Consider the following 22,073-nt stretch of genomic DNA (forward strand, 5'->3'; position numbering starts at 1 on the left):
CCCCCCAGACAAGCCACTGCTTTGTTTCCACCTTAACCTGGGCAAATCCAATTCCAGACAGCATAATCTCTCCCCTCCTCTCCCGTGAAAAGAGCAGCTGTCACCRGGCTTGTACAGAGGCGAGGAGCTGGGTGGGAGGATCTAATGCGCGGAGAGGACCTGCTGTCAGCGTAGCTGCAGAGRACACAGCAACACAGCCCAATTAAACTAATGCCCAGTGATAGGAGTTAAACCTGTTAGAATTATATCTCTCTGCAGAATGTTTGTTGTTCAAATCCGATGCACAGATGAAGCCTCTTATGGCAGAGATGTTCTTCCCTCCCCCAGGACAACTCTGGTCTAAGCAGAGGTTATGCTGGAACCAGAATTGCGGTCGTCTCCCGAGCTCTCCTGCAGCTCCAGCTCACTGAAGTTCACCTGTGTCAGCCCGAGGTTGTGCCCTGCTCTTCACTGGGGCCTGGGTTATCCGAGCCGGCAGGTGGCTGGGAAGGGCTGGCTGCGTGTCCCCCCCGGTGCCCGCGGGGCCCAGAGCCGGGCTCGCTGCCTCCCGCCCGCTGCCCGGCAAAGCTGGCTCCTGTTCCCTCTGGAAAGGCGGGACGCGGAGCAGAGTCCCTGGGGTGACGTGGGGTGCAAGCGGCCAGGTTTTACCCCTTTCTCCTCCTCGCTGCTCTGCTCTGCACTGACTCAGATGCGCAGCCTCCCTCCGCCGCACTACCGGGTAGCCTTGGGTGAGTCAGCTTGGCAGGGAGCAGAGACCGGAGCGGAGGGCCTGCAGCCCTGCCAAACCCTCCTGCCTTGACTCATCCCCCCGGCTTTGCGTTCCCCGCGGAGGCTGGACAAAGGAGCTCCGGGAGCGTCGCGGTTCCTCCGCAGCTGCCTTCCRTCAGCCCGCGTTTCCATCGCGCTCCACGGGAGCCCTGGAAAGCTCCGAATAATGGAGTAAATGCCACAGAAACGATGGAGTGAAATTAACTGACACAAGTTACATGATTTTATTCCTTTTCACTCTCTTCATTAAATGTTCAGCAGGACATGACCAGTCTCTGCAGTTTGGAGGTGCACGCTTTTTTCTTTCCATAGCGTGCTGCCTAAGCAGCCCTTCTTGAAAGTGCTGTGCGCCTCCAGCCTGCTGGATGGTGGGCTTTGAGAGCTTGCTGCATGGTGGGCTTTGAGAGCTTGCTGCATGGTGAAGCCCACGAAATCCTAGATATGCCTGTAATCAGTCTGCAGCCCTGCTTTGGCTCATGGCTCTGCTGTTGGACGTGGAGACTGTCGTGTCTACTGCTACTGTTCCCCTTCACCCAAGTTATTTCCACAAATTCTGCCTTGAATCTCTTCTTGTTGGATGGAATGGCTTAAGGCCAGCAGAAATTCCAGAATTTTTGGCCTAATTATTTGGGTTTATTTTTTGGAGAGGAGGAAGGAGAAAGCATTTGCTTCTTCTCTGTTTTTTCCCAAGACCCACAAAGAGGCTGAGACCACTGGAACATGTAGAAATCAGCTAGTCCTCCTCCTCCAGGAAAAGAAATTAACCCCGGGGGATAAGAAGGTTCATCACAGTTCCTTATTTCCATCTCTTTGTAGTGTTGGCTCTGGTCTTGCTTCATTGCTGTGTAGCCGTGGTGTTTATTATATTGCCCTTGAAGAAGGTAGGATGTTATCACAGGTGGAAGGCCCAGTGTTAGCAAACAAAAATAAGTGGGTGAAAAAGATGATCATGATTTTATTTCACTGCTCTTTAAAAGTCATCGATCTTTATGTAGATTTAAATAAAAAGCCGTAGAAGAGCAGTCCTACATTAACTAACCCAGATGCCTAGAAGAAAAAGCGTTCAATACAGAAACACATTTTGATTTTCAGTTTTCAGAAAGAGGCTGCGGAGAAGTGGGATTATTTTAAYATTATGGAAACTTCCCTTAAGGATATTGTAATTTTCTTGCCTGTACTTCTTGTTCTCGTCATTCTTAATATGATAATCCTATCCATAGCCTTTTGCCGTAAGTGTCGGATACGTGTGGCCATTGATGATAGCTACTGGGAGCAGGAATTAGTGTACTCTGCAAAATGTGCCTGGCTTGCTCTCAACTTGTCTTCCTTGCTTGCTCCACAGGCCTTTGATACACCAGTTGTTGCCTTCCTTATATCTGCATTGCATGAGCCCTTGAGAGCAGGTCTTCCCTACGTAGTGCATCAGGAGCCCTGCTTCTGGCTGTTTGTGTAGTATATCTGGGCTCCTGCGATGCAAATGAGCRCAGTAATGACTGGTAGGGCTCCATCAGTGTGCAGACTGTGATGACTGGTAGCCAGTTGCTGTTGTGGGCGTGAAAAATAAGAGCAATCCTTGGGCAGCTGTCTCTGCATAGATGGCACTGGAGATGTGAGTCAGGCCAGGCAGCTGAAGTGCTGCCTGGTAGATTCACCTCGTTCCTATACAGAAAGCACACAAGAAGACCAGGTGCCATGTTTCAGGGAATCTTGGAAGTCCTGGCAGAGTCTTGAGGGCACTTCATGTAGAGAGTCGCAAGGTGTAGAAGTTATATCTTCCTTCATATCCGTTAGGTGACGATGCCTTTCTCTAGACTTCAGGCATTGCACAGTAAAGGGGGGCTTGAACAACGTAAGGGAATGGGCAGACATCAAGAAGGTTTGCAGGTAGTTTCATTTCATGACCAAAACCTCTGGTTCTCTGAGGAACTGATTGCCGGGACTCCTGTGCTTGGAGAGGGCTGGAGCTCCATGTCAGGAGAAGGATGCCACCAGCCTTCAAAGGACATATTTCTGAGTCATGCCTGACCCGCTGTGGTTTGCAACCAAAACAATTCACACATAAGACATATAAATAGAATGCAATACTCTGTGGTTATTTTTGCAGCCGGAACAGCCATAGAAATATGGGGTGATTTTTACTATGTGCTGGTTACCTGACCTCCAGGCACCAGCTGCTGCGGATTTTTGCAGAACTGTGAACCAGGCAGTAGTCGTATGAGCTGCCCCCACACTGATCCATGCCTGTTCTCCAGCGACCATTTTTAGCAGCACGAAAGGGTGTTCAAGCTCTGTGGAGCTTTTTCATCAACAGAGAGAGCCAGCATGCATCCCTAGGATGGTGGGATCTGATGGTGTGGACAGCTGTCCACTGGGAATTGGGCTGAAACTCAGCACGCTCACTTCACAGGTCGCTGGCTGTCTTTAGATTGGGCCGATAGAGTTGCTGCACAGTATACATGTGTCTGGAAGGGCAGATCGAAAAGGCATTTAGGAAAGGAAGTTTCAAGAAAACTGAGATACTGGGCTCCATTTTGAAACGATAGTCTTTTAATAGCAATTTTGACTGAAAAACAAATGTCAGTATTAAGTGTTCTTGCTTCACATAATGTTGTTGCATTGAGCCTGGGATTGAAATGCCGAGGATGGCATGAAGATTTGGAACAAACCTTTGGATCCTTCTAGTCCTGGCTGCTTATAACACTTTAGCATTTCCTTAATAGCATGGTAGCTTGACAACACAAATGAACCCAGTTTTGATCCCATGACAACAAAAGCGCATGTATTTACTCTTGGCCGGTTAATTGAAATCCATTTGCTTATTTGGTCGACGAGGTGCGGAATGAATGTTTAAGTGTGTGTTAAAACAGTCAGCATGGAAGGAAGGTTCCTTAAAATATCTTGTATCACTGGAAACTTGCTGCCAGATAGCAAGTAGGAGGAAGTAGTCATTGATGTAACATCAGGAGAAGGACGAACTCTTTAGCTTGTGCGCTCTTTGAAAGCACAGGTTTCTCTTCCTTTTTCAAGGTGCTGCAGTCCAGGTGGACTGGTGCTGCACTTGAAATATGTAACCAGAGGGGGTTATTGCAGTAATATGGTGGTGTATGTTATAGGAGTGTACTTTGGAGTAAATGATATGGTATGACTTTGGAGATTGGAGGGCTCGGTGATGRCTTGAGTGGTAATTGGAGGGGTGGGGGTGTTGCAGTGCTGCTGGACATTCAGGGATGTGTTCTCAAGAGAAGCTTGGACTACTTCAAACCCAGGTTGAGGCTTTGGGTTTGGAGCAGTCCAGGTTCTCCTGTGGGTGCCAGCATGTGCAGCAGTATGTGGAGTGGGTGGCGTCCTCTGAGCTGTTACAGAGGCTCCAACGGGGGACGGACAGCAAAGCTGGAGTACCAGAAGTCGGAAGAAACAGAGCTGATGTCAGTCACGGGTGCAGAAAGTGATGGTATGTGGGCARTTCTTCAGACACTGTGAAATGGGCTTAGGTGATTCTTTACAACATGGAATTAGAGAAGAAGGAGGTACTCGCTGCTTCTGGGGTGGTCGTGCCTGCAGACGAGAAGAGGCTCATCTCCTGCGCCCGCTGAGCAGARCAGGCACTGCAGTAACCGAGCTCCCGTGTCGGTGTGTGTTAAGCTGCGGTCCCTGCTTTTGGGGCCTTCCCGTTTACTTTGTCAGCTTCCCACTCGTGTGCTGGAGCACATCCTTGGAACGAGCTGGTGCAGCTGGGGGAAGTGACTTTTGCTCTAAGATAGTCTGGGGCGGGGGGAGGACTTCAATACTTTTGAATTCTTTTTGAAATGTAATTCCTAATACAGCCCTAGATTATACTTCTCTGGATTCATGTAGGCATTTTCTGAGGACAGATTCCTTGTGTGGAGTCTGGTATGGTCGGGTGGCTGCCRCTCTGTGCTCCACTGCAGTGTCTTTGAGCTGATTTTAATCTCTTTTCCACAGGTGGAGAGAGACTTTGAAAGGGARTATGGAAAGCTCCAGCAGTAAGTATTAACCATACTGGTGAGATAAGGTTAATATCACGCCTGTCCATTTTACCCACTGTGCCATCTTCCCAGGAAATTTTGGCCAGTTAGGCTCTTCCTAGCAAATCATTGCTCTCTATAATTTCTACTTGTTCAGAGTTTCTTTCGTTCGTAGCTGTTCAAAGGTGTCCTGAAAAGTACTTGCAACGGGYTTGAGGGCTGCAAATTATGGCAACTGTAAAGTAAAGAATGCAAAATTCACAGAATATAGTGGGTTACCAAATGGTTCAGTGCTTCTGAGGACACATATTGGTTTTACCGTACTGTGTCGTATGTGCTTGTTGTTATCATCTGAAGCATTTGGGTTTATCATTTGTAGTAAGTGAAAGGATTTAAGTAAATATGTGACTTTAAATAACAGGTCACCAACCCAAAAAGGTTGAAAGATATCTGAAAAGAAACCTGAAAATGATAGGCAGCACTTTTTAAACTCACAACAGCACGTACATGAATTGTTACATATCTAATATATTTTGTTTTGTTTCTTTACAATATTCAGAGTTTTTCTTGTTCTTCCATCTTTCAGATTGGAAGATCAGACCAAAAAACTTCAGAAGGATATGAAGAAAAGCACAGATGCAGACTTGGGTACGTGACTGTAGGATACATAGACTGTGAACTTGGCCACAAAGAGATGAAGTGACTTTCTCAAGATCACATGAGTAATCTGTGACAAGTCTGGAAAACAAATCTAGATCTCTCAGTCCCACTCAGTTTTCTTAGTTACAAGGCCATCTGCATGAGGGCTGCTGAACAGTAACTCAACCAAGGGAACGGAAAGTATGTTATAGGCCTAGTCCCTATCTCTTGGGCTGACTTGCTGTGTGGCCTTGGACAAGTCACCAACCTGTCTTTGCCTCAGTTTCTGTAACTGAAAAATAGGAGTGATTGTTCCAGTTCTCCGTTAGACATGCAGCAGGAGTCTCCAGCTGAGGCTGTTGGGCTGAGCAATGCGGATTCGTGTGCTTTGGTTGAGGATAATTTGCACTGTCTGAAGCCAGAAGGTGGGATGAGTGTTTGGGGGTCTGTAGAGTGCCAAATCAGCACTGGGTGCGGGTATTTCATGTCCACGCACGGCTGGCATGGCAGTTCCCATTCAGGAATAACCCTACTAGTTCTCTTAATGGCTGCTTCTTTGGCTTGACCTTGTTGCAGTGGGCGATGTAGGAAGCAATAAACAAGTCATCTCTGCGTGTACGGCCRCAGCTGCTGGCTGCCGCGTGTGCCGGGAGCGACATCTGTCCTGCAGGTGTCCCGTCCCCATGCACATCAGCCCCTGCCCGCTCACTTAATAGCCTCTGCAGTAGGAAACCGGTGTGACCGCACCACATGGCACTGGGTTTAAACAAACRTGGAAGAGAGGAGAAGACGAAATCGTCTGAACGGTGGGAGCTGGGAGAAGCGGAATTTAGTGGATGCCGATTATTGAACCAAGCAGGGCAGCCTGCTGAAGCATGCGGCAAGGAACTGTTTTAAACACAGATGGCTTTTCTCAGCATGTGGTTTGGAGCAGTCACTATTCGTCGTGGCCCCCACAGCTCCGGTGCCAAGGCAGATGCACCAGTGCAAACAGGTGTGGGCTGCACTGGTCCAACACGCACCTCGGGGGAGTGTGGCTCGCAGAGGGCAGGAAGGAGCCCCACGGGGCTGTTTGCCGGTGGAAGGGCTGGTGGGTGGGGTGCTCCCCACGGTGCAGGCTCTCACCTGTGCGTGTGTACGTGTGTGCATGCTCAGCTATTGCCAGACACGCGCACACAGATCCCCACTCTTGCAGGCACTCTCCCACCCTTCCAAGCACAGTGCTCGTGTATGCTTACATGGAGAGGACAGTGGGAAAAGCACCAGGAACCAGCGCTGCCAGAAAGAATCCTTTCCAAGGGGAAAACTGCCCTTTCGTGGGACACTGGTCATTGTTAGGGATCCTTGCTAAGTTTTTCCTTGTTAAGGATTCCCCTCCCCTCCCTTGCAGTGGGCGTTGTTTATATGGAGCATTTCAAGTCCCAGAGGAGCTGTGGGAGGACTTTCTTTTTCCGTTCTGCTACATGGCAGAGTCACAAATGAACCTTGGCCAGATCCAGTTAGATCTGATTTCTCATTTAAAGGCATGAAATCATGAATATAAGGGGAGGTTTTGAATGTGGTCCTGTGAAGCATGGGTGAAGGAAAGGGTGGTATGTCTGACCAAGCACTGAGGGCTGCTCTCCTCACCTGGCAGTGCCCGTAGCCAAGAGGAGATAGCTGGGGCTGCTTCGCTAACATTTAGCCCCCATGTCTGATGAGTGCGGCAGCGCATCAGCTTGTTGCGTTCCCCTGAGTGTCTTATTTCTTCCACTGTACCTCTGCGATGAGGGGGTTGATTATTCACTCTGCCTGCAAACATTCCCTGCAAATTGGACCTGGTGGCTTGAGTCTCCACCTTCTGCCAAAAYAGACTCAGCAGAGCAAGACCGATTCCTCCTTCTGGGCAGAAGTTTTCCTGAGAGACTCAGCTGCTGCCCTGCCAGCTGCAGCAGCATGGCTGGGAAAAGGGTATGGGTTATTTAGCAGCACTCTCTGTACTGTGGCTGGAGATCTCTAACCCCCTTCCCCACCCTCTCTCCAAACAAAAAAATGATACTAAAGAGCAGGAAGATGTTCTTTAATTTGAGACAAGACCTCTCCTTTCAAAATGAAATGCAAGCGCCCTGCTGGGTCAGTGCGTTGAGCTTTGCTATCTGGAACGTGCGTGACTATTCTCCACTACTTCTGTCTTGGTTCAAATGAGCAGTGATTCTGTAAAGTTGCTTGCTTTTGCTGGAATCCCGTCGCGCGCGCTTTGCCTGCGGAGTGCTGAGCTGATGCTCCTCGAGCCTGCCCCGAGAGGCAGGCGATGCTCTCCTCTCCTTTCCTCTCTCCTCGCGGCTCGGCGAGGCGTTTCGAGACCGCAGCCGTCGCTGCGAGTGGAGGACACCCTCCGGTAAGGCGGGATCCCGGCGCTCCGGTGCACGTGCCGGCATCGGCCAGGCTGCCTCGCGCCGGGTTGCTCTTTCGCAGCTGTACAGGTGAGGCCAGCGAGGCAGGGGAGACGCCTCGTGCCGAGTCACGGAGCGGGGCTGGGGAATCTTGTTTCCCAGCCTCCGATGTAGCCCCGTCCTGCTGCCAGCATCTCCCCCCTTCCGCACGGCTCCGGTCCTCTCGTGAAGGGAAACTAATTCTTCTTCCAGCTGAAGGAGTTCTGCCATTCTTAACTCTGTCCCGTTTTGGCACAAATCCTTCCTCAGATGTGGTCACACATATGGATTATATCCCATCTGTTTAAAGGTTTAAATGTCCAAACCCTTAATGTTTGGATAATAGAGGGATACGGTAGCTTTGTTATTCTGTGGTGAGCGTCTCGTTCTGCATTGAGCTTCCCGGCTATTTAGCTTCTGAGCTCTCCGTATAATTGTGTGTAACCTTTAAATCAGAATGTTTAACCCCTTGATTTATGATCTTAAGCCCTATTATTCAGATGACTTTATCTTTTAATATCTGAGTTAGTACAGTAGGAGTCTTTCCAAAGCTCATCTGTAGCACAGCTCAAGCATCTGGCTTTCAGATCTTAAGCTGGAATAACTTCCAGCAACAGTGCTGACGAAAAAGAACATTTTTTTTTTAGCACCAGTGCGTTTTGCTCTTTTTTGTTCCCTTATATATTGATACTTGCTTTCTTTTAWATTCATTTTTCTATTCTATACCATAGTTATTTTGTTGTTCTCTCGTAGCGGTCCAGTTACAGGGATTTAATTTTCCTTTTGAAGAGCAAGTGTGTGGGTAGGAAGAGAGGTGTGTCTGATGGGAAGCAAGCAGAAACGTTCGGCAAGACGGGAACTGCAGCCCAGCGGGCTGCGAGTCGGGGTTTCTGGGTTTCTTGGTGGCAGCCTCTGGGCCTGCAGAGACCTTGGCGTTGTACYTGCCTCTTGCTTATGGAGGTGGTTTCCATGGGCAGAAAACTTTTAGGTTCGTTGAGGGAAAGCGCTTAGCTCGCTCGCGTCTGAGTGCTCGTGGAGCGCCTGTTTTGAGCGTAAAAAAGAAGCCTCATGTTCCAGGCCTGTCAGTCTGGTCCTTYTCCACCAGCACTAAATCTCTTCAAATATATATTTTTGTAAAGCTGTTTGAAAGACTTAATGGACTGTGATTTTCCTCATTGTGGAAGAGCTGTAGTGAGACTGAGAGTGACACTTAATAGTCTATCGAGAAAAGATGTATTAAAAAAAACACTTTTTTCCTTTTTTTTTTWAAAAAAAGAAAACAGTGCTTTTGTTAGCCTGGTATTATTTCTGGCAACATCACAGGCCTTACATCTAAGTAAACCAGATCTAATTTATGTAGAAAAAAGTTCCCTGGGTGTTTACATGAATGAATTGGTGGTTCTTCCGTTGTTTTCTCTCCACCACCAGCGAACGTCTTCCTGGAAAGTTATGCCGAACTCTCCTGAGCGGCTGACGTTCCTGGTGTTGTCCACGATGCCCCTTTGCAGATGCAGGGCGCCCGCGGAGCTTCCCCGAGAGCGAGCTGTTGCACGACTGTCCTGCATGGCCGTAGCTGAGACGTGACCCTCTCTGCTTTCCTTTACATGCTTTCTGATCCCGTTGCACGCAGCCATGTCAAAGTCAGCTGTCAAAATCGCTTCGGACCTGCTGTCTAACCCACTTTGTGAACAGGATCCCGTCTTCCTGGAGATGGTCACAGCCTTTGACACAGCGATGAAGAGGATGGACTCTTTCAACCAGGAGAAGGTGAATATGGGCTGGGCTGAGGCAGGGGAGACCAGAATGTGCTGCGGTGCTGTTGGTTCTCTCTCCCCCTTCAGATAGATCCGCCTTCCCTTTTTGTCGTGATCAAGATGCTTTCCACATTCGTTTCTCCATGACCTTTTCGCAACCCTTCTGCTGGCAAGGGCAGAGGTCCCTCCTGTGAGCAGATGGGGCTGGGCTTGCTCCGATGTTCAGGTGTCTGCAGAATACCTAGAGGTTTATTCTCTCCTCTCGCTTCTGCCCGTGTTTGCTGCACAACCTGTGCCTTCATGGCCAGCCAAGGAATGGCAGAGTCCTGGGCTCTCCTTTCGCCAGCGCATCGTGCCGTGCCAAGCAGCTGGAGCAAAGTGGCCCGGCCTGCCAGCTGTGGGGCAGGAGGTCCCTTCTGCGCTCTCGTGCTGTTGGTCCTGCTGGGGATTTCAGCCTGTCCCAAGCGCGTGGCAGGAGGTTTTTTTGGTTAAAGGGCGTTGTGGTAGTGCTCAGAAATCCATGTCCTGCAGCGGGCATTGTGCAAACATGTAACATTGCTCAAAGAGGCTTTTTTCAATAAGCCTGGATATAATCATCCATTTTGCTTTCAACAGGTGAATCAGATCCAAAAGACAGTCATAGAGCCTTTGAAAAAGTAAGTACCAACATTGTCGTTTGAGCCATATCAAGTGTTTGTCATAACCGTGTTCTTTAGGGACGTGTATCATTGAAAGTGATGTTGTCAGGTTTAGAAATCAGTCCTTCATAAAGAGGTAATCATTCACATCCCTATAACAAAACGATATTCTCCTTGTTTTACAGCAGAACTGAGGCATGGAGAGGTGGTATGGTTTAGCTAGGTCCACATGGTTAATCTGTGGCAAGGGCAAAGACCTCCAGGGTCTTCATCTGCCAAATGTATTTACCTGTGCCTCAGAGAACACCTGAGATGAGTAATACTGCATGCATCAAAACATCCAACTTCTCTCCATTTATGCATTTGGTAGCTTCCAGCATTTTGCTGCAGCTGAAGAAGGAAAATCATTAGTTGGTTCCACTCTGGGCACGTTCAGCCCTTGGTCTTTAAGAAAGAACAGTGCAATCCAATACAGTGCTGCACCCTCAGRGCTCCTGGTGGTGTGTGCTTGTATGACAGAAGTTTGTTTCCTTTGGAAGTTTACTAAATAAAAAAGAGAAAGTACAGAAATATTTTTATTGCTTTTAGGTAAAGAATTCCATGTTTACAAATACCACGCTCGTACAGGAAGGAAACAGACCTTATAGTGCCGTTGTMGCTAGGCGATGAGCAGGAAACACCTGCCCTGCCGTATCCCAGGCTGCTAACGCTGATGGAGGGACGCAGTGGCTTAAGACCCTGGAAGAGCATCTCGCCGAGCTCTGCGTGGCAGAGGGCTCACGTGGGACCGTGTGCAGGGAAGCCACTTGCAGCGTCCCGCCGGGACCCTTTTCCGGGGAGGAAGGGGCTGCAGCTGTGTCGTGCCCGTCCCCAGGCCGCGTGGCTTGGCAGCGGTACTCCCTTAGCAGGGAGCAAGCGCTGAAGTTGTTGACAATACTGTTCTGGTAGCCAATTTCCATATTTTCTCCCGTTCCTTCCCAGCGTTCGAAGTTAACTTGTGCCTTGCGGTGCGTCAGAGCTCAGTCATGCCTCGGCACCGCGGCAATTTTGTCACCTCGGTCTCATCCAGTGCAATTCACCGCTGCCTGCACAATTTCCACTGGCGTTAGCAGCCGTTACGAGTGTCACAGGCTGTACCCCCTAAACATTTAAGGAGTGTTTCAGTTGCTATACCAAATGTCTTCTGAAATCCTGAGATTTGCTATTTTGTTATAAGAACAGAGCAAGAGAGCGAAAATAAAATAAAATGACTTTAATATGACAGTAAGTGTTGCAAATTGCTGAATAACAATTTTAGCTTAGGTTTGACATAGGGTGGGTTTTTTTTAAGTTGTTGTTTCTGCCCAAATCTGAAAGTAAAATCTCATACACTGCTTAGTACATGAGGTTACACTGTGTTTCTATCCAGAGGATGTTGGGTGACTCAAGTTTTACTTTGGTCGACTATCAATGACAAGAAATTCTTGGTTATTAAAAAAAAAAAAGAAGAAGAAGRAGGAGAAAAAAAATCCCCAGCTTGTGCTCTGGAATTGGATTGCTTATTATCTAGATTGTTCTCATGAAAGATACATTAACTTTTTCTTCCAGCATTCTGTTAAAGCTGAAAGAAATGCTTGTGTATCTGAAATCTTCATGTTTTTTTCCCTCAATTTGTGTTAGTTGGTACAATGAAAGATAATACCTCTCCCTGCAAACCTTGCCATATTAAACCCTGGTCAGTGTGTTGGGTCTCTGATTCGAGATAATCATGTTGTTTCTGCATCACCATCTACTTTGTGTGGTATTTAGCTCAGGGATGTATTGTRTGTGTTGCAACAGCACAAATGATACAGGAGGGGAGAGACCTCTGCGCTGTCACTTTGGGTTTGGAAGCCGCGGTGCAAGATCAGCTCACGTTATTCCTGCTGCGAGGAGCTGTGGGGAGCTCCTGGAGTCCTGCAGGAAATGGGAGTGGGTTGGCGACGTTCCCTTTGGCCCAAGCCCGACGCTTGGGAGTGCTCTTTCGCTGAGAGGTTTCGTCTTGCAAGGTGTAACACTCAACTCTCCATTTATCAGTCAAGTTTCTTCAGTGAAACGTAAGAGTGTTTACTTCAGTGTCCTGGCTACTTTCCAGTCTTGGCAATTCTCTCTAACTTCCTAAATTTCCATTGGACTTGAATCATGGTATTTTTTCCCTTCCTGCCCTTTGGCACCTGCAGACCGTTGCTGTGTGCTCTTAAACAGCTTATGCTTCATGCTTGAAGAGGCTGCATCTCAGTGCTGAACAGAAAATGTTCCTTTCCTTCCCTCTCGCTGACACTCCATGAGCATAGGTACGTGCACGGATGCGTCGTACAGCCAGGAACATTTCTGCGGAGCCCAAGGGTCCATTTTGAGGCTAATGAGATGCAGGAGAGAAATGCAAAGCTTGCACCTCCCCTTGTCCTGCTGGCAGATAAACCCCAGTAATGTTTCTAGGATAAAAGTTTCAGATTAATGAAAGCTGCCTTGAGGATCTCTTCTTATTTCCAGTTAGGTATTGCTTCCCCTCTCAGAGACAGTTCTCCCCAGCCTCTCCCAAACTTGCTTTGACCTAGAAACAGGCTTTGCTTCAACAGCTGCACTTTATTACATCTTCACTGGTGGTCTTTTTATAGTTTATTAGCCAAAGACAGAGATAAGTATAATCCAGGCAATTATCATTAGTGGTAATATATTGTAATCAGAGGCACATGTGCAGTAAAACATTCAGTTGTCCAGGGATAGTAGATTTCAGAGGAATATTGGAGAATTTGTTAGAAGAAGCCATACAAAGGAAAGCAGTAGTGGATTTAAAGGGGGGTGGAGGCTCGTGTTGTCTAAATCTCTCTGCTTCTGGGGACTTAGGGTTATTCAGACGTTTGCTTTTTGAGCCCCAACAAGCCCTTGGCTGGGAATTAYTCATTTAATTTTGGTGAATGAGCGAAGCTGTAGTGAGAATATTACATATTTGAGTGTGTGGGTTGGGCAAGGAGATGGGGTGGCTGGGGAAGGTCAGGAGGGGTCTGCTCTCCCCTGGGGGAGATGCCTGCATAAATTCACACCCGAGTAGTGCACTTGAGGCAAAGGGGAATTAAAACAGCTGCTTTTTACTTCACTGTCTAGTTTCCGTTCTTCATTCTGGCTCGGGCGAGGAGCGAGGTGTATTGGCTGGACCTGGGACTGGTGACAGGCTGCGTACTGTCATCTTAGTGTTACATTGCGTGTCAGTATTTAAGGAAGGAAGCAGTTTAAATGAGCCAGGTGGTTTGGAGATTCATTGGCTTTAATGCCTTTCACGTTCGGAGCCGATTTTCGTCCCTGTAGGATCTTGCTCTCGCAACCCGTCGCTCTCTGAACCTCCCCCCCCCGCTTAGCAGGCGCCTGCGTTGCCGTCCAGGATGAAGAGCCAGCACCTCGAGCCGCCTGCCTGGCCCGCGCCGTCCCCGTCCGGGCGCGCACGCGCCGCTCGGATCCTCTTTTATCCCCCCCCCCCTCCATAACCGTATCGCTAACAGGAATCCTCAGTTTGCACTTCCTCCGCTGACAGCAAAAGCAGATCACCGTAAGGCCGTGAGGCTCCCCGGGGGTCTGGGGACCGGAAGCAGGAAAAGCCGCTTTCATGTCCTTACGGGCCTCTAATGAGGATTTCATGCACAAAGCTAGCCACATGGCTGCCTGGCCCCCTCCCTGCTCCCAGCGCTCTTAGCCTAATCCCCAGCYCGCTCCTTTTTGCACCGTCCTCTTTTTCTGCTGCTTTTTGCTCTATCGGAAGGGCTGGTTTTAGTTTCCCCTTCCTGGTGGGTGGACGGGCCCGCGACGGACGTGTGGGCACGGGCTGGGGAATGGCAGGCATCCTCCAGCATAGCCCAGATGCCTTGGCCAAGCTCTGAGCCACCCGTGTGCCTGCCCGAGCTGCCTCCTCGTCTCGTCCTCCTTCTCTTTCTGTTGCTCTCCGTGCTCAGAAGCTCCTTTCTCCCTACCCTGCCGTAGACCCTTCCCCATTTGCTTTCATTTTCCGATGCCTTGTCCCGAGGAGCACGCCTGGATGCCGCCGGTCCGAGCGCTGCTGCTCGGGGCGATGCTGCGTACCTGGGTGCTTCGTCTCCACCGCCTCTGTGCTCCTCCAAGGCTGGAGAGGGGCGTCCAGCCGCGCCTGGGCCTGCCCCTGCGCCGGGGCTGGGGGCACGGCGGAGACCCTCGGGCTTCCGGTGGGAGAGGGTCGCCGAAGAGCAGCGCAATGCTGGAAAAGTGCTTGAGAGATTTGTTGAAAAAGGAGAAAAAAAGCTTTTTCATTTGTTATCCTGCACCTATAGCTCTGGCCTTGGTAACGCTCCCAGAGAGGGTCAATCTGGGGGAGAGCAGCACAGGGGGATCCTCAGCAAGAAGCCCCCTAGAAGAGCCCCTCACCTTTCCGCTGCGGTCCGAGCGCGGCCGCAAGGGCAGCGGGAGAGAGGAGCCGGCGGGATGCGACCGCTCTGCAGCTCTTCCGGGCATCCCCAGCCCCGGGACGCGTCGCCTGCCGCCGCTTCCCGCGCAGCCCCGGCACTGCCGCGGCTCGGGCAGGCTCCGTGTCACGCCRGGGATGGAGGAGTTTCCAATTTTCAACCCAGCTGACAAGTCTGTTACTCGACTAGCTAATGAATCCGGCAGCGATGGGAATCCTGATGGCGCTTTTATCTTCCATGGCAGTGTCTCTCAATCCCTGTCCTTTAATTATGGGAAGCTGAAGGGAGGCTACGGTGGAAACGATGTGGCAACATGATTTATAATTCAGAGATTCTTCTAAAGTCAAGGGGAGGGTGATTTTATTTTTTTTTCTGAGGCTAAAATGTCATCTTAAGAGGTGCTCATCGGTACGTTTCCCCTCTCTCCCCCCAGCGGGGACAGTAATTTGTATTTTCTTTTAGTTATCCCTGCGTATCTCCCCTCACCTGCTCCTTTTAAGCTGCCTGTGCTATAATCCCCGCTCAGCAGTGTTGCCTAAAAAGTGACAGGGAACAACGGCAGCTTATTCTGCAAGCCGCTTTCGTGGCCGTGGCGCTAATGCCCTGCGCTGCAGGTTCCCCTTCGCTCCGGCTSCTGGTTTTTACCCACCACGTTTCCTTTGAGTCGGTTTCGATTTTCTTGGCTTCGTGTCCAGAAGAAAGCATCAAGTAGCACGATGAGATTCTTGGGATTTGTGAGTGTTCCCGGCAGCCAGAACCGCTCTTCCTGTACAAAAGCGCGTTCCGGCTGGAGTATACGGAGCAGGATGGCGTGGGGTTTGTCAATAAATACCGAGTCGCAGAGCGGTTGAGGCTGGAGGGAACCTCTGGAGATCAGCTGGTCCAACCCCCTGCTCAGGCAGCATCACCTAGAGCACGTTGCCCCGGACCCTGTGCAGATGRCAGTTGAATGTCTCCAAGKAAGGAGACTCCACAAGCTCTCTGGGCAATCTGTTCCACTGCTCTGTCACTCTCACGCTAAAGAAGCTTTTCCCAATGTTCAGAGGGATCTTCCTGTGTTTCAGTCTGTGTCCATTGGCTCTTGTCCTATTGCTGGCCACCACTGAGAAAAATGCGGCCCTGTCTTCTTTACACCCTCCCTTCGGGTACTTGCACACAGTGATAAGATGTCCCCTCAGTCTTCTCTTCTCCAGGCTGAACAGTCCCAGCTCTTGCAGCCTTTCCTCATAGGAGAGATGCTCATCATCTCAGTAGCCCTCCACTGCAGTCTCTCCAGTAGCTGCATGTCTCTCTCATACTGGGGAGCCCAGAACTGGACACAGTACTCGAGATGAGGCCTCMCCAGRGCTGAGTAGAGGGGCAGGATCACCTCCCTYGACCTGCTGGCAACASTCTTCCTAATGCAKCCCAGGAGACCATTGGCTTTCTTGGCCCCGAGGGCACATTGCTGGCTCATGGTCAACCTGTCGTCCACCAGCACKCCCAGGTCCTTCTCTGCAGAGCTGCTCTCYRGMAYRTCAGCCCCCAGCTTGTACTGGTGCCTGGGGTTATTTCYCCCTAGGTGCAGGACTCTGCACTTGCCCTTGTTGAACCTCAGGAGGTTCCTCTCCACCCAGCTCTCCAGCCTGTCCARGTCTCTCTGCATGGCAGCACAGCCCTCAGGTGTATYGGCCACTCCTCCCAGCTTGATATCGTCAGCGAAATTGCTGAGGAGGCACTCTGTCCCCTCATCCAGGTCACTGATGAAGTTGAACAGGATGGGACCCAGTRCTGAGCCCTGAGGGACATGACTAGCTACAGGCCTCCAACTAGACTTTGTACCACTGATCATAAAAAAAAAAAAAGTAAGACCAAGATCTATTAAAGGACTTTTCATCTGTGTTTCTCAAAGCACTTTTTAAACGCAGGAATCACTATTCCTGCTTCATGTGCCACGGGAGTAGTTGTGTGAAACGACGACGTTGTTCCCTCGTGGGGCTTCCCTCTGTCCTGTGCTGCTCTTCTCCCTYGACCACTTTTGCTAAGCCTCCCTTGTCTCGTTAAAGTGCAGCCTTTGCTTCTGGCATTAGTTGTTTAGACTTCATTTCCAGAGCTGCTGCTACTTAGTGTTTGGAGGCAACATAGCGATGTTCTCCCCTGGGGTCACCACCCGTAGCACCCATGGTGTCGTTGTCCCAGAGACCTCCCAGCCTCGGTGTAACCCTGCTGCCAGAGAGGATTTGCAATGTTAGCTGAACACTTACAAAAACATTTGAGACCCTCCTAGGCAGCGGATAGAGAGTTGTTATTGCAGGGCTGCAGGCAGAGCTCAGGAGCCCACGGTGTGTTTGTAGATGGAAGAAGCTTTTGGAGGCTCTGCAGACAGCCTTGGTGCCAGACTTTCCACTAGGAGCATTTGTAAATAACATGCATGAGATACTTGTGAAGACGCTTGTGTGACATGTGAAATGCGGCGAGTTATTAAGTCATTAGAATAACTTGGCAGTTGCAGGAGCCGTATCTTCCTATCACCCTTCACTTGTGTTTACCACCCGTGGCACTTGGTTTGAGATCGTGTTTCTGTATGCAGCTCCCTCCTGCGAAAGGTTTCTTTCCATTTCTAAATGGGAAAGAAACCTACCTCTCTCTGAACTTGAGGGGAATTTTCAGAGCTCCTCAGTTAATAAGGAATTCACACAGAGTAATTCCTTCAAGAGCCAGAGGCGGAAACGTACCCTCGGCTCAATCCAGATCAGTCCCATGAAGGAACACGCTTCCCTGCTTGAGCTGCTCTATTCCTGCATGAAAATTAAACCAGGTGACTCACTAACCTCCTGCGAGGATCTTCAGCACAGAAAGAGCTATTTCTGCAGCTGGCGGTGCCTGGAGAAGCCGAGGATGGCCCAGGCTTCTCCTGCTCGTGCCAGCTGCGAAGGAGCACCTCGCTGAGACAGTCCTCGCCGCCACGCCGTGTTTGCACGTGAATTCCAGAAATCCCCGTTCCGCTCACGTGTTCGGTGGCGGCTGCTCACGCACTGTAGGCAAAARCTCAGGTCTTTCTCCGAGTGGGTTTCACCCTTGCTGCTCAGCAGCCGGAGGCTCGCAGCCTTGGCCGCGGCGGCCGCGGCGCTGGCCGTCGGAGCCCCGCGCTGCCGGTGCGGGCGCTCCGGGCTCGGGGAGCCGGCGTGGCRCGCTGTGTTAGCGTGGCAGCTTGTGGAGCTGAACCGCCCCCCTCGCGCTGAAATGCAGCGTATAATCTATGCATTAAAAGTCCTTGGGAGACGGTAGTTGCTGTGCCTACACAGAAGCAGCCTCTCGAGATCCAGCGCTGGAGGTTTTTTCTTTTTTTTTTTAAGCGCTGCTGGAGTACAGTGTCCTTCCATTACGGGCTGCGAAATCGYACCGAGTTCTGACTAAGAACAGAAAGGGAAAAAAGATGAAGCCTTTTTGTTTTAAAACCAGATTTGACTTCAAAGTAAATGGAAACTATGTCGCCGAGCCTCTTCTGCAGTCTCCCTTGCTGCATTTCTGAGCTAAAGGGTTCTTTCTTTCCACCCCCTGCGGTAGCGAGTCTGTAAGATGTAAATGGCTACGTGCTAATTCTCCGGTGTTCTCGGAGGCTCTGTTAATGCACGAGCGTTGTGGAAGTACCAGGTAATACAGACTGTGCTAGAGAAAGTGCTCCAAAGATGGGCTATCATCAGAAAAACGCTGTTTAAAAGCTCGCGTGTCGTACTGACATAATGCTTGCATTTTTCAAGGCATCTTCCTGCTATGCACTTTCCAGATCCAAGGCTGTGAGGTAGTTTGTGGATGAAAAATCGAGAGGTGGATATTACCGAGAGCAACAGTGGTATCTATACCATGCCAGCGCTCCGCTAGCCCAGGCCAGGACGGGCGCTTCAGTGTGCTGAGGGTCTCAAGGCAACGACAGCCACGTCCAGGCCAAGACGTAGCTCAACAGCCGTGGAGATCGTAGCCCCTGCTCGGCGGTTGGTGGGTGCCTCCCTGCAAACCGGCAAAGGGAAGGTTCCCCCCCAGGCGCAGCCTGTTCTGCCCTCTCCTCCAACGTTTCCTAGCGCAGGAGCGTGGTCAGCGCGTCGCTGTCGTTGGGGCTCTGCTCAGCTCGTTTTGCAGAGGCCACCAGAGATGAGAGCGTCGGTGCCCTGCTACCAAGCCTCCCCCCATCAGGAGTGTAGTAGGCAATTAAAGCGAGGGGCTGCTGGACTGATTGTATTACTCATTTTTGTCCCTAACTCTTTAATATTCCTGGGAGATTTGTGCCGAAGTTGCAAGTGCAAGCTGGTGAGATTAAGTTTGTGCTGATGGCAAGGAATGTGTGTCCTTTTATACCGCGCAGCCCTCCAGGCTCGTGTACCCCGCTCCCTTCTGCTGGGCAGCCTCTTCCTGCCTATCCGTGCTGCTAGTTCCCCAGCCCTTTCCTGSCGTATTTTTGGACGTACATAGAGGGAGGACGTAGCCCCGTAGCCCGTAAGATGGTGAACCTGTTCTCGGGCGTCCTGCGCAGCCAGGACCAGTGGGAGTCACTGCTAGCTGCCGCGGCATTTAAATATAATGGCAAGCGTGTGTGAGAAAGTTACCATAAAAAGCAATGTCAGGGTAGCAGCATCTGATACGCGCGCGGCCAGCTGGAGGGCAGGGTGACGCGCGGAAAGTGTGCTCCCTGATGACTTTTTCAGGTTGYGCCGGGCAATATTAAGCTCTTAGCGCTGTGGCCCCAGCTGCATCCCCATAATGAGAGAAAGGGTTGGTGGAGCCAAAGGGTCAGACATAGAAGACACAGTTGTTCATGGTGTTTGCAGCTCCGGGACAGAGATCTGTCCTTTTGGGTGGTCTCTGGAGACTGTTGCCCTGGTCACTTGTTGTCCTCACGGAACAGGGAGTTGGTGGTGATATCATGGGTATTTGTGAGCAGTAGAATAGCAGCTCTGCAGTGACGGTGCTTTGCAAGGGCCTTGGTGAGAGCGAGGATATTAYCAAGAGAGCACGTCGCAACGCGTGGAAGACTCGCTGTCCGTGCGGCCCAGGTTATCCTCCGCRATCAGGATTGCAGGAGCACCTCCCTATTTCGCCATCCAAACGAGCATGATTAAACATTAACATTTCCCCTTCCCCCACCCTCTGGCGCTTGCCCTCTGTGAACTGTTAGGGCTTTGGGATGAAGGCTTCGTCTGCACGCCCGACGGTACGCCACATTAGCACCCCTCGGCGTGAGCACAGCGTAGGAAAATGAGGTATTAATACGCACTGGCCTTGCTGCGCAGTGCTGCAAATGCCCATGGTTTTGTTTGAATCAAAATGTCCCTGTGTTAAGCATGCATTTGATTACAGCTGAAGCAAATTACAGTCACAGGGTGGGATTTGTGTTTTGCTGGTTGCTGATGTGCKCCTCGGTCTGGATTCACTTCAAGGAGATCGGAAACCTGTTTGCCTGTGCTTGCCTCTGAGAAATAAAAATTRTTGCAAGGCTGTTTAGACACGTTTTCATGAAAGGCTCCTGGTTTTGGCCTTTTGAAATGACCCTATGGTTTATGGAGATCAAATACCTGAGCCTGGAGGTAGAGTGACCTGTTCCATATGAAGCCATTGCCTTGCAGCYGGCGAGATGCAGGAACCGGGGCAGTCCCCAGCGGGATGATTTTCACCACGCGTTGCGTTTGAGTTCTGTAGACGGGACTGAYGCACCCAGTTGCCGGCTCTTCCTCGCTCTCCTGGGCTCGCTGGCTGTCTCTGCTGCCACATTCAGAAATATTCTCTCTTGTCTTCGCAGTCAGATGTTCATGTTTCCTCAATTTGTAACACATTTTAATAAGAAGAATCTCCCCATAAGCCTGGATAATTGTTGGCTGCTGTTAATCCTTCTGTTTGGGGTACAGAGCTCTTCTTCAGCTCTGCTGTTTGCCAGACCTACGGTACGCACGACTTGGGCTGGAGCTTACGCAGAGCAGAGACTGCCGGAGTGGGGAAGCGGGGCTGGCAGTTATTGCAGTAAATATTTAGGTAGACCTCGTCACCTGCGGATGGCTTTGCAAAGCTCCGGGGAAGTGCGAAGCCCCGTCATCACATGTGCAGGGTCTTTTTTTTTTTGGTTTTTTTTTTTTGTTTGTTTGTTTGGTTTTTTTTCCTTTTTCATTTCTCACTGGGTGAGCGGGATTTGGGACACTTTGGCTCACGGTGGAGAGCACCACGGCTCTGCGCCCAGGTGCCGGGGCAGAGCAGCCCGACCCGGCGGGGAAACGCTCCCGGATCTCTGCTCCGACCAGCAGCCCTYGCCTGCCCGGCGGCGGAGAGGAGATGCCCGGGGCTCCTGCGAGCGGGGAAGGAGCCGAGCTGGGGCCGGCAGTGTCGGGCTGCACGCGGTCGGGCGCTRACGGGCTGAGCTAGGGCCAGGCAGGGCAGTAGCGGCCGGGAGGGATTACGGAGCTGGAGCTGGAGCTCACTGTGCAAACTGGGACTCAGCGGTAAGGAGGGAGACGGCGCGGCAGTGCAGAAATACCGGCTCCGACTGAGCGCGCTGGTGGCCTTTCAGTCCAGGAAAACACTTGCTGTCCGGTTTCCTTCCTGACAGTGATGCTGTTTCCTTGCATTTCACATCTCCTGAGGAGGAGGCAGTGAAACCAGCTGAGTTCAGAGCAAGGCGCTTGCGCTTCATGAGCGCTACGCGCCAACGCGCTCGCTTGCGTGGCCCTGGAGCCGAGCGCAGGGGAGCGTGCAGAGGGCCACCGGTCAGCGACAGCTCCTGTGCCTGCGCATTTCCCTTTGGAACGAGGTATTAGTAAAACACCACTTTAGACGACTATAAATAGACAAGGAGATGCCGGGAAAGTGCTCTTTTCTCCCTCCCCAGTTTGCTTACTCAGTCGAGTTAACAGCGTTGTTTTCCAGGGCAGCTTCCTCCTCCGTCCAGATAAGGCAACTTTCCATGTTCGTATGTGAATCTTTAAGATAGCAGCTGGAAGAGAAAGGGAAAACTGTTAAAAATAAAGAGCTAATTGTAAAACCATAAGGGTTGGCAGGAGAGCTCAAAAGCAGTTTGGGATCTTCAAAGTATTTTTACCAGACTTTGCCTAGATGTTAAGTTCCTTTTTTTTTTTTTAATTTAAAAACACACCCTTAAACGCATGAATTGACCTTAACAAAATCCACACATGTGCTTCTAGCTTTCCTTTCAAACACTGTACCTTGGCTAGGATTTGAGGCATCTTACAAGTATCCCTTAATCCCTTCTTCCAGCGCCCTGGAAGAGCGCAATGAAAGCGTTTGTGCTTGGAGCAGCTTTCGTTTGAAATCCCTGCGTGTTTTTGCTGATGGTGTTCTGAGTTCTGGCCCTGCCCTGAGCCGCCTCGAGCGTCTCCGCGAGGGAAGCGGGGCCGGGCGAGCGGCGAGGCTCGGGGAAGGGCCGCGCTCGCCGCGCCGAAGGCAGAGCGGGGTC

At 50.6% G+C, this 22,073-nt stretch overlaps 1 protein-coding gene across 1 annotated transcript in view; it reads left to right on the forward strand.

Moving 5' to 3' along the window:
- Positions 1-22,073, forward strand: part of BIN3 (bridging integrator 3) — a 38,772-nt gene that overhangs the window by 7,786 nt on the left and 8,913 nt on the right. Inside the window, exons 6-9 of the mRNA XM_085320273.1 lie at positions 4,732-4,772; positions 5,341-5,402; positions 9,435-9,571; positions 10,174-10,214. Of these exons, the coding sequence (XP_085176399.1) occupies positions 4,732-4,772; positions 5,341-5,402; positions 9,435-9,571; positions 10,174-10,214 (281 nt within the window). The remainder of the gene's footprint in view (positions 1-4,731; positions 4,773-5,340; positions 5,403-9,434; positions 9,572-10,173; positions 10,215-22,073) is intronic.

The sequence above is a fragment of the Rhea americana genome, unplaced genomic scaffold, assembly GCF_003343005.1.
Source record: "Rhea americana isolate MKP2758 unplaced genomic scaffold, rheAme1 scaffold_623, whole genome shotgun sequence".
Lineage (NCBI taxonomy): Eukaryota > Metazoa > Chordata > Aves > Rheiformes > Rheidae > Rhea > Rhea americana.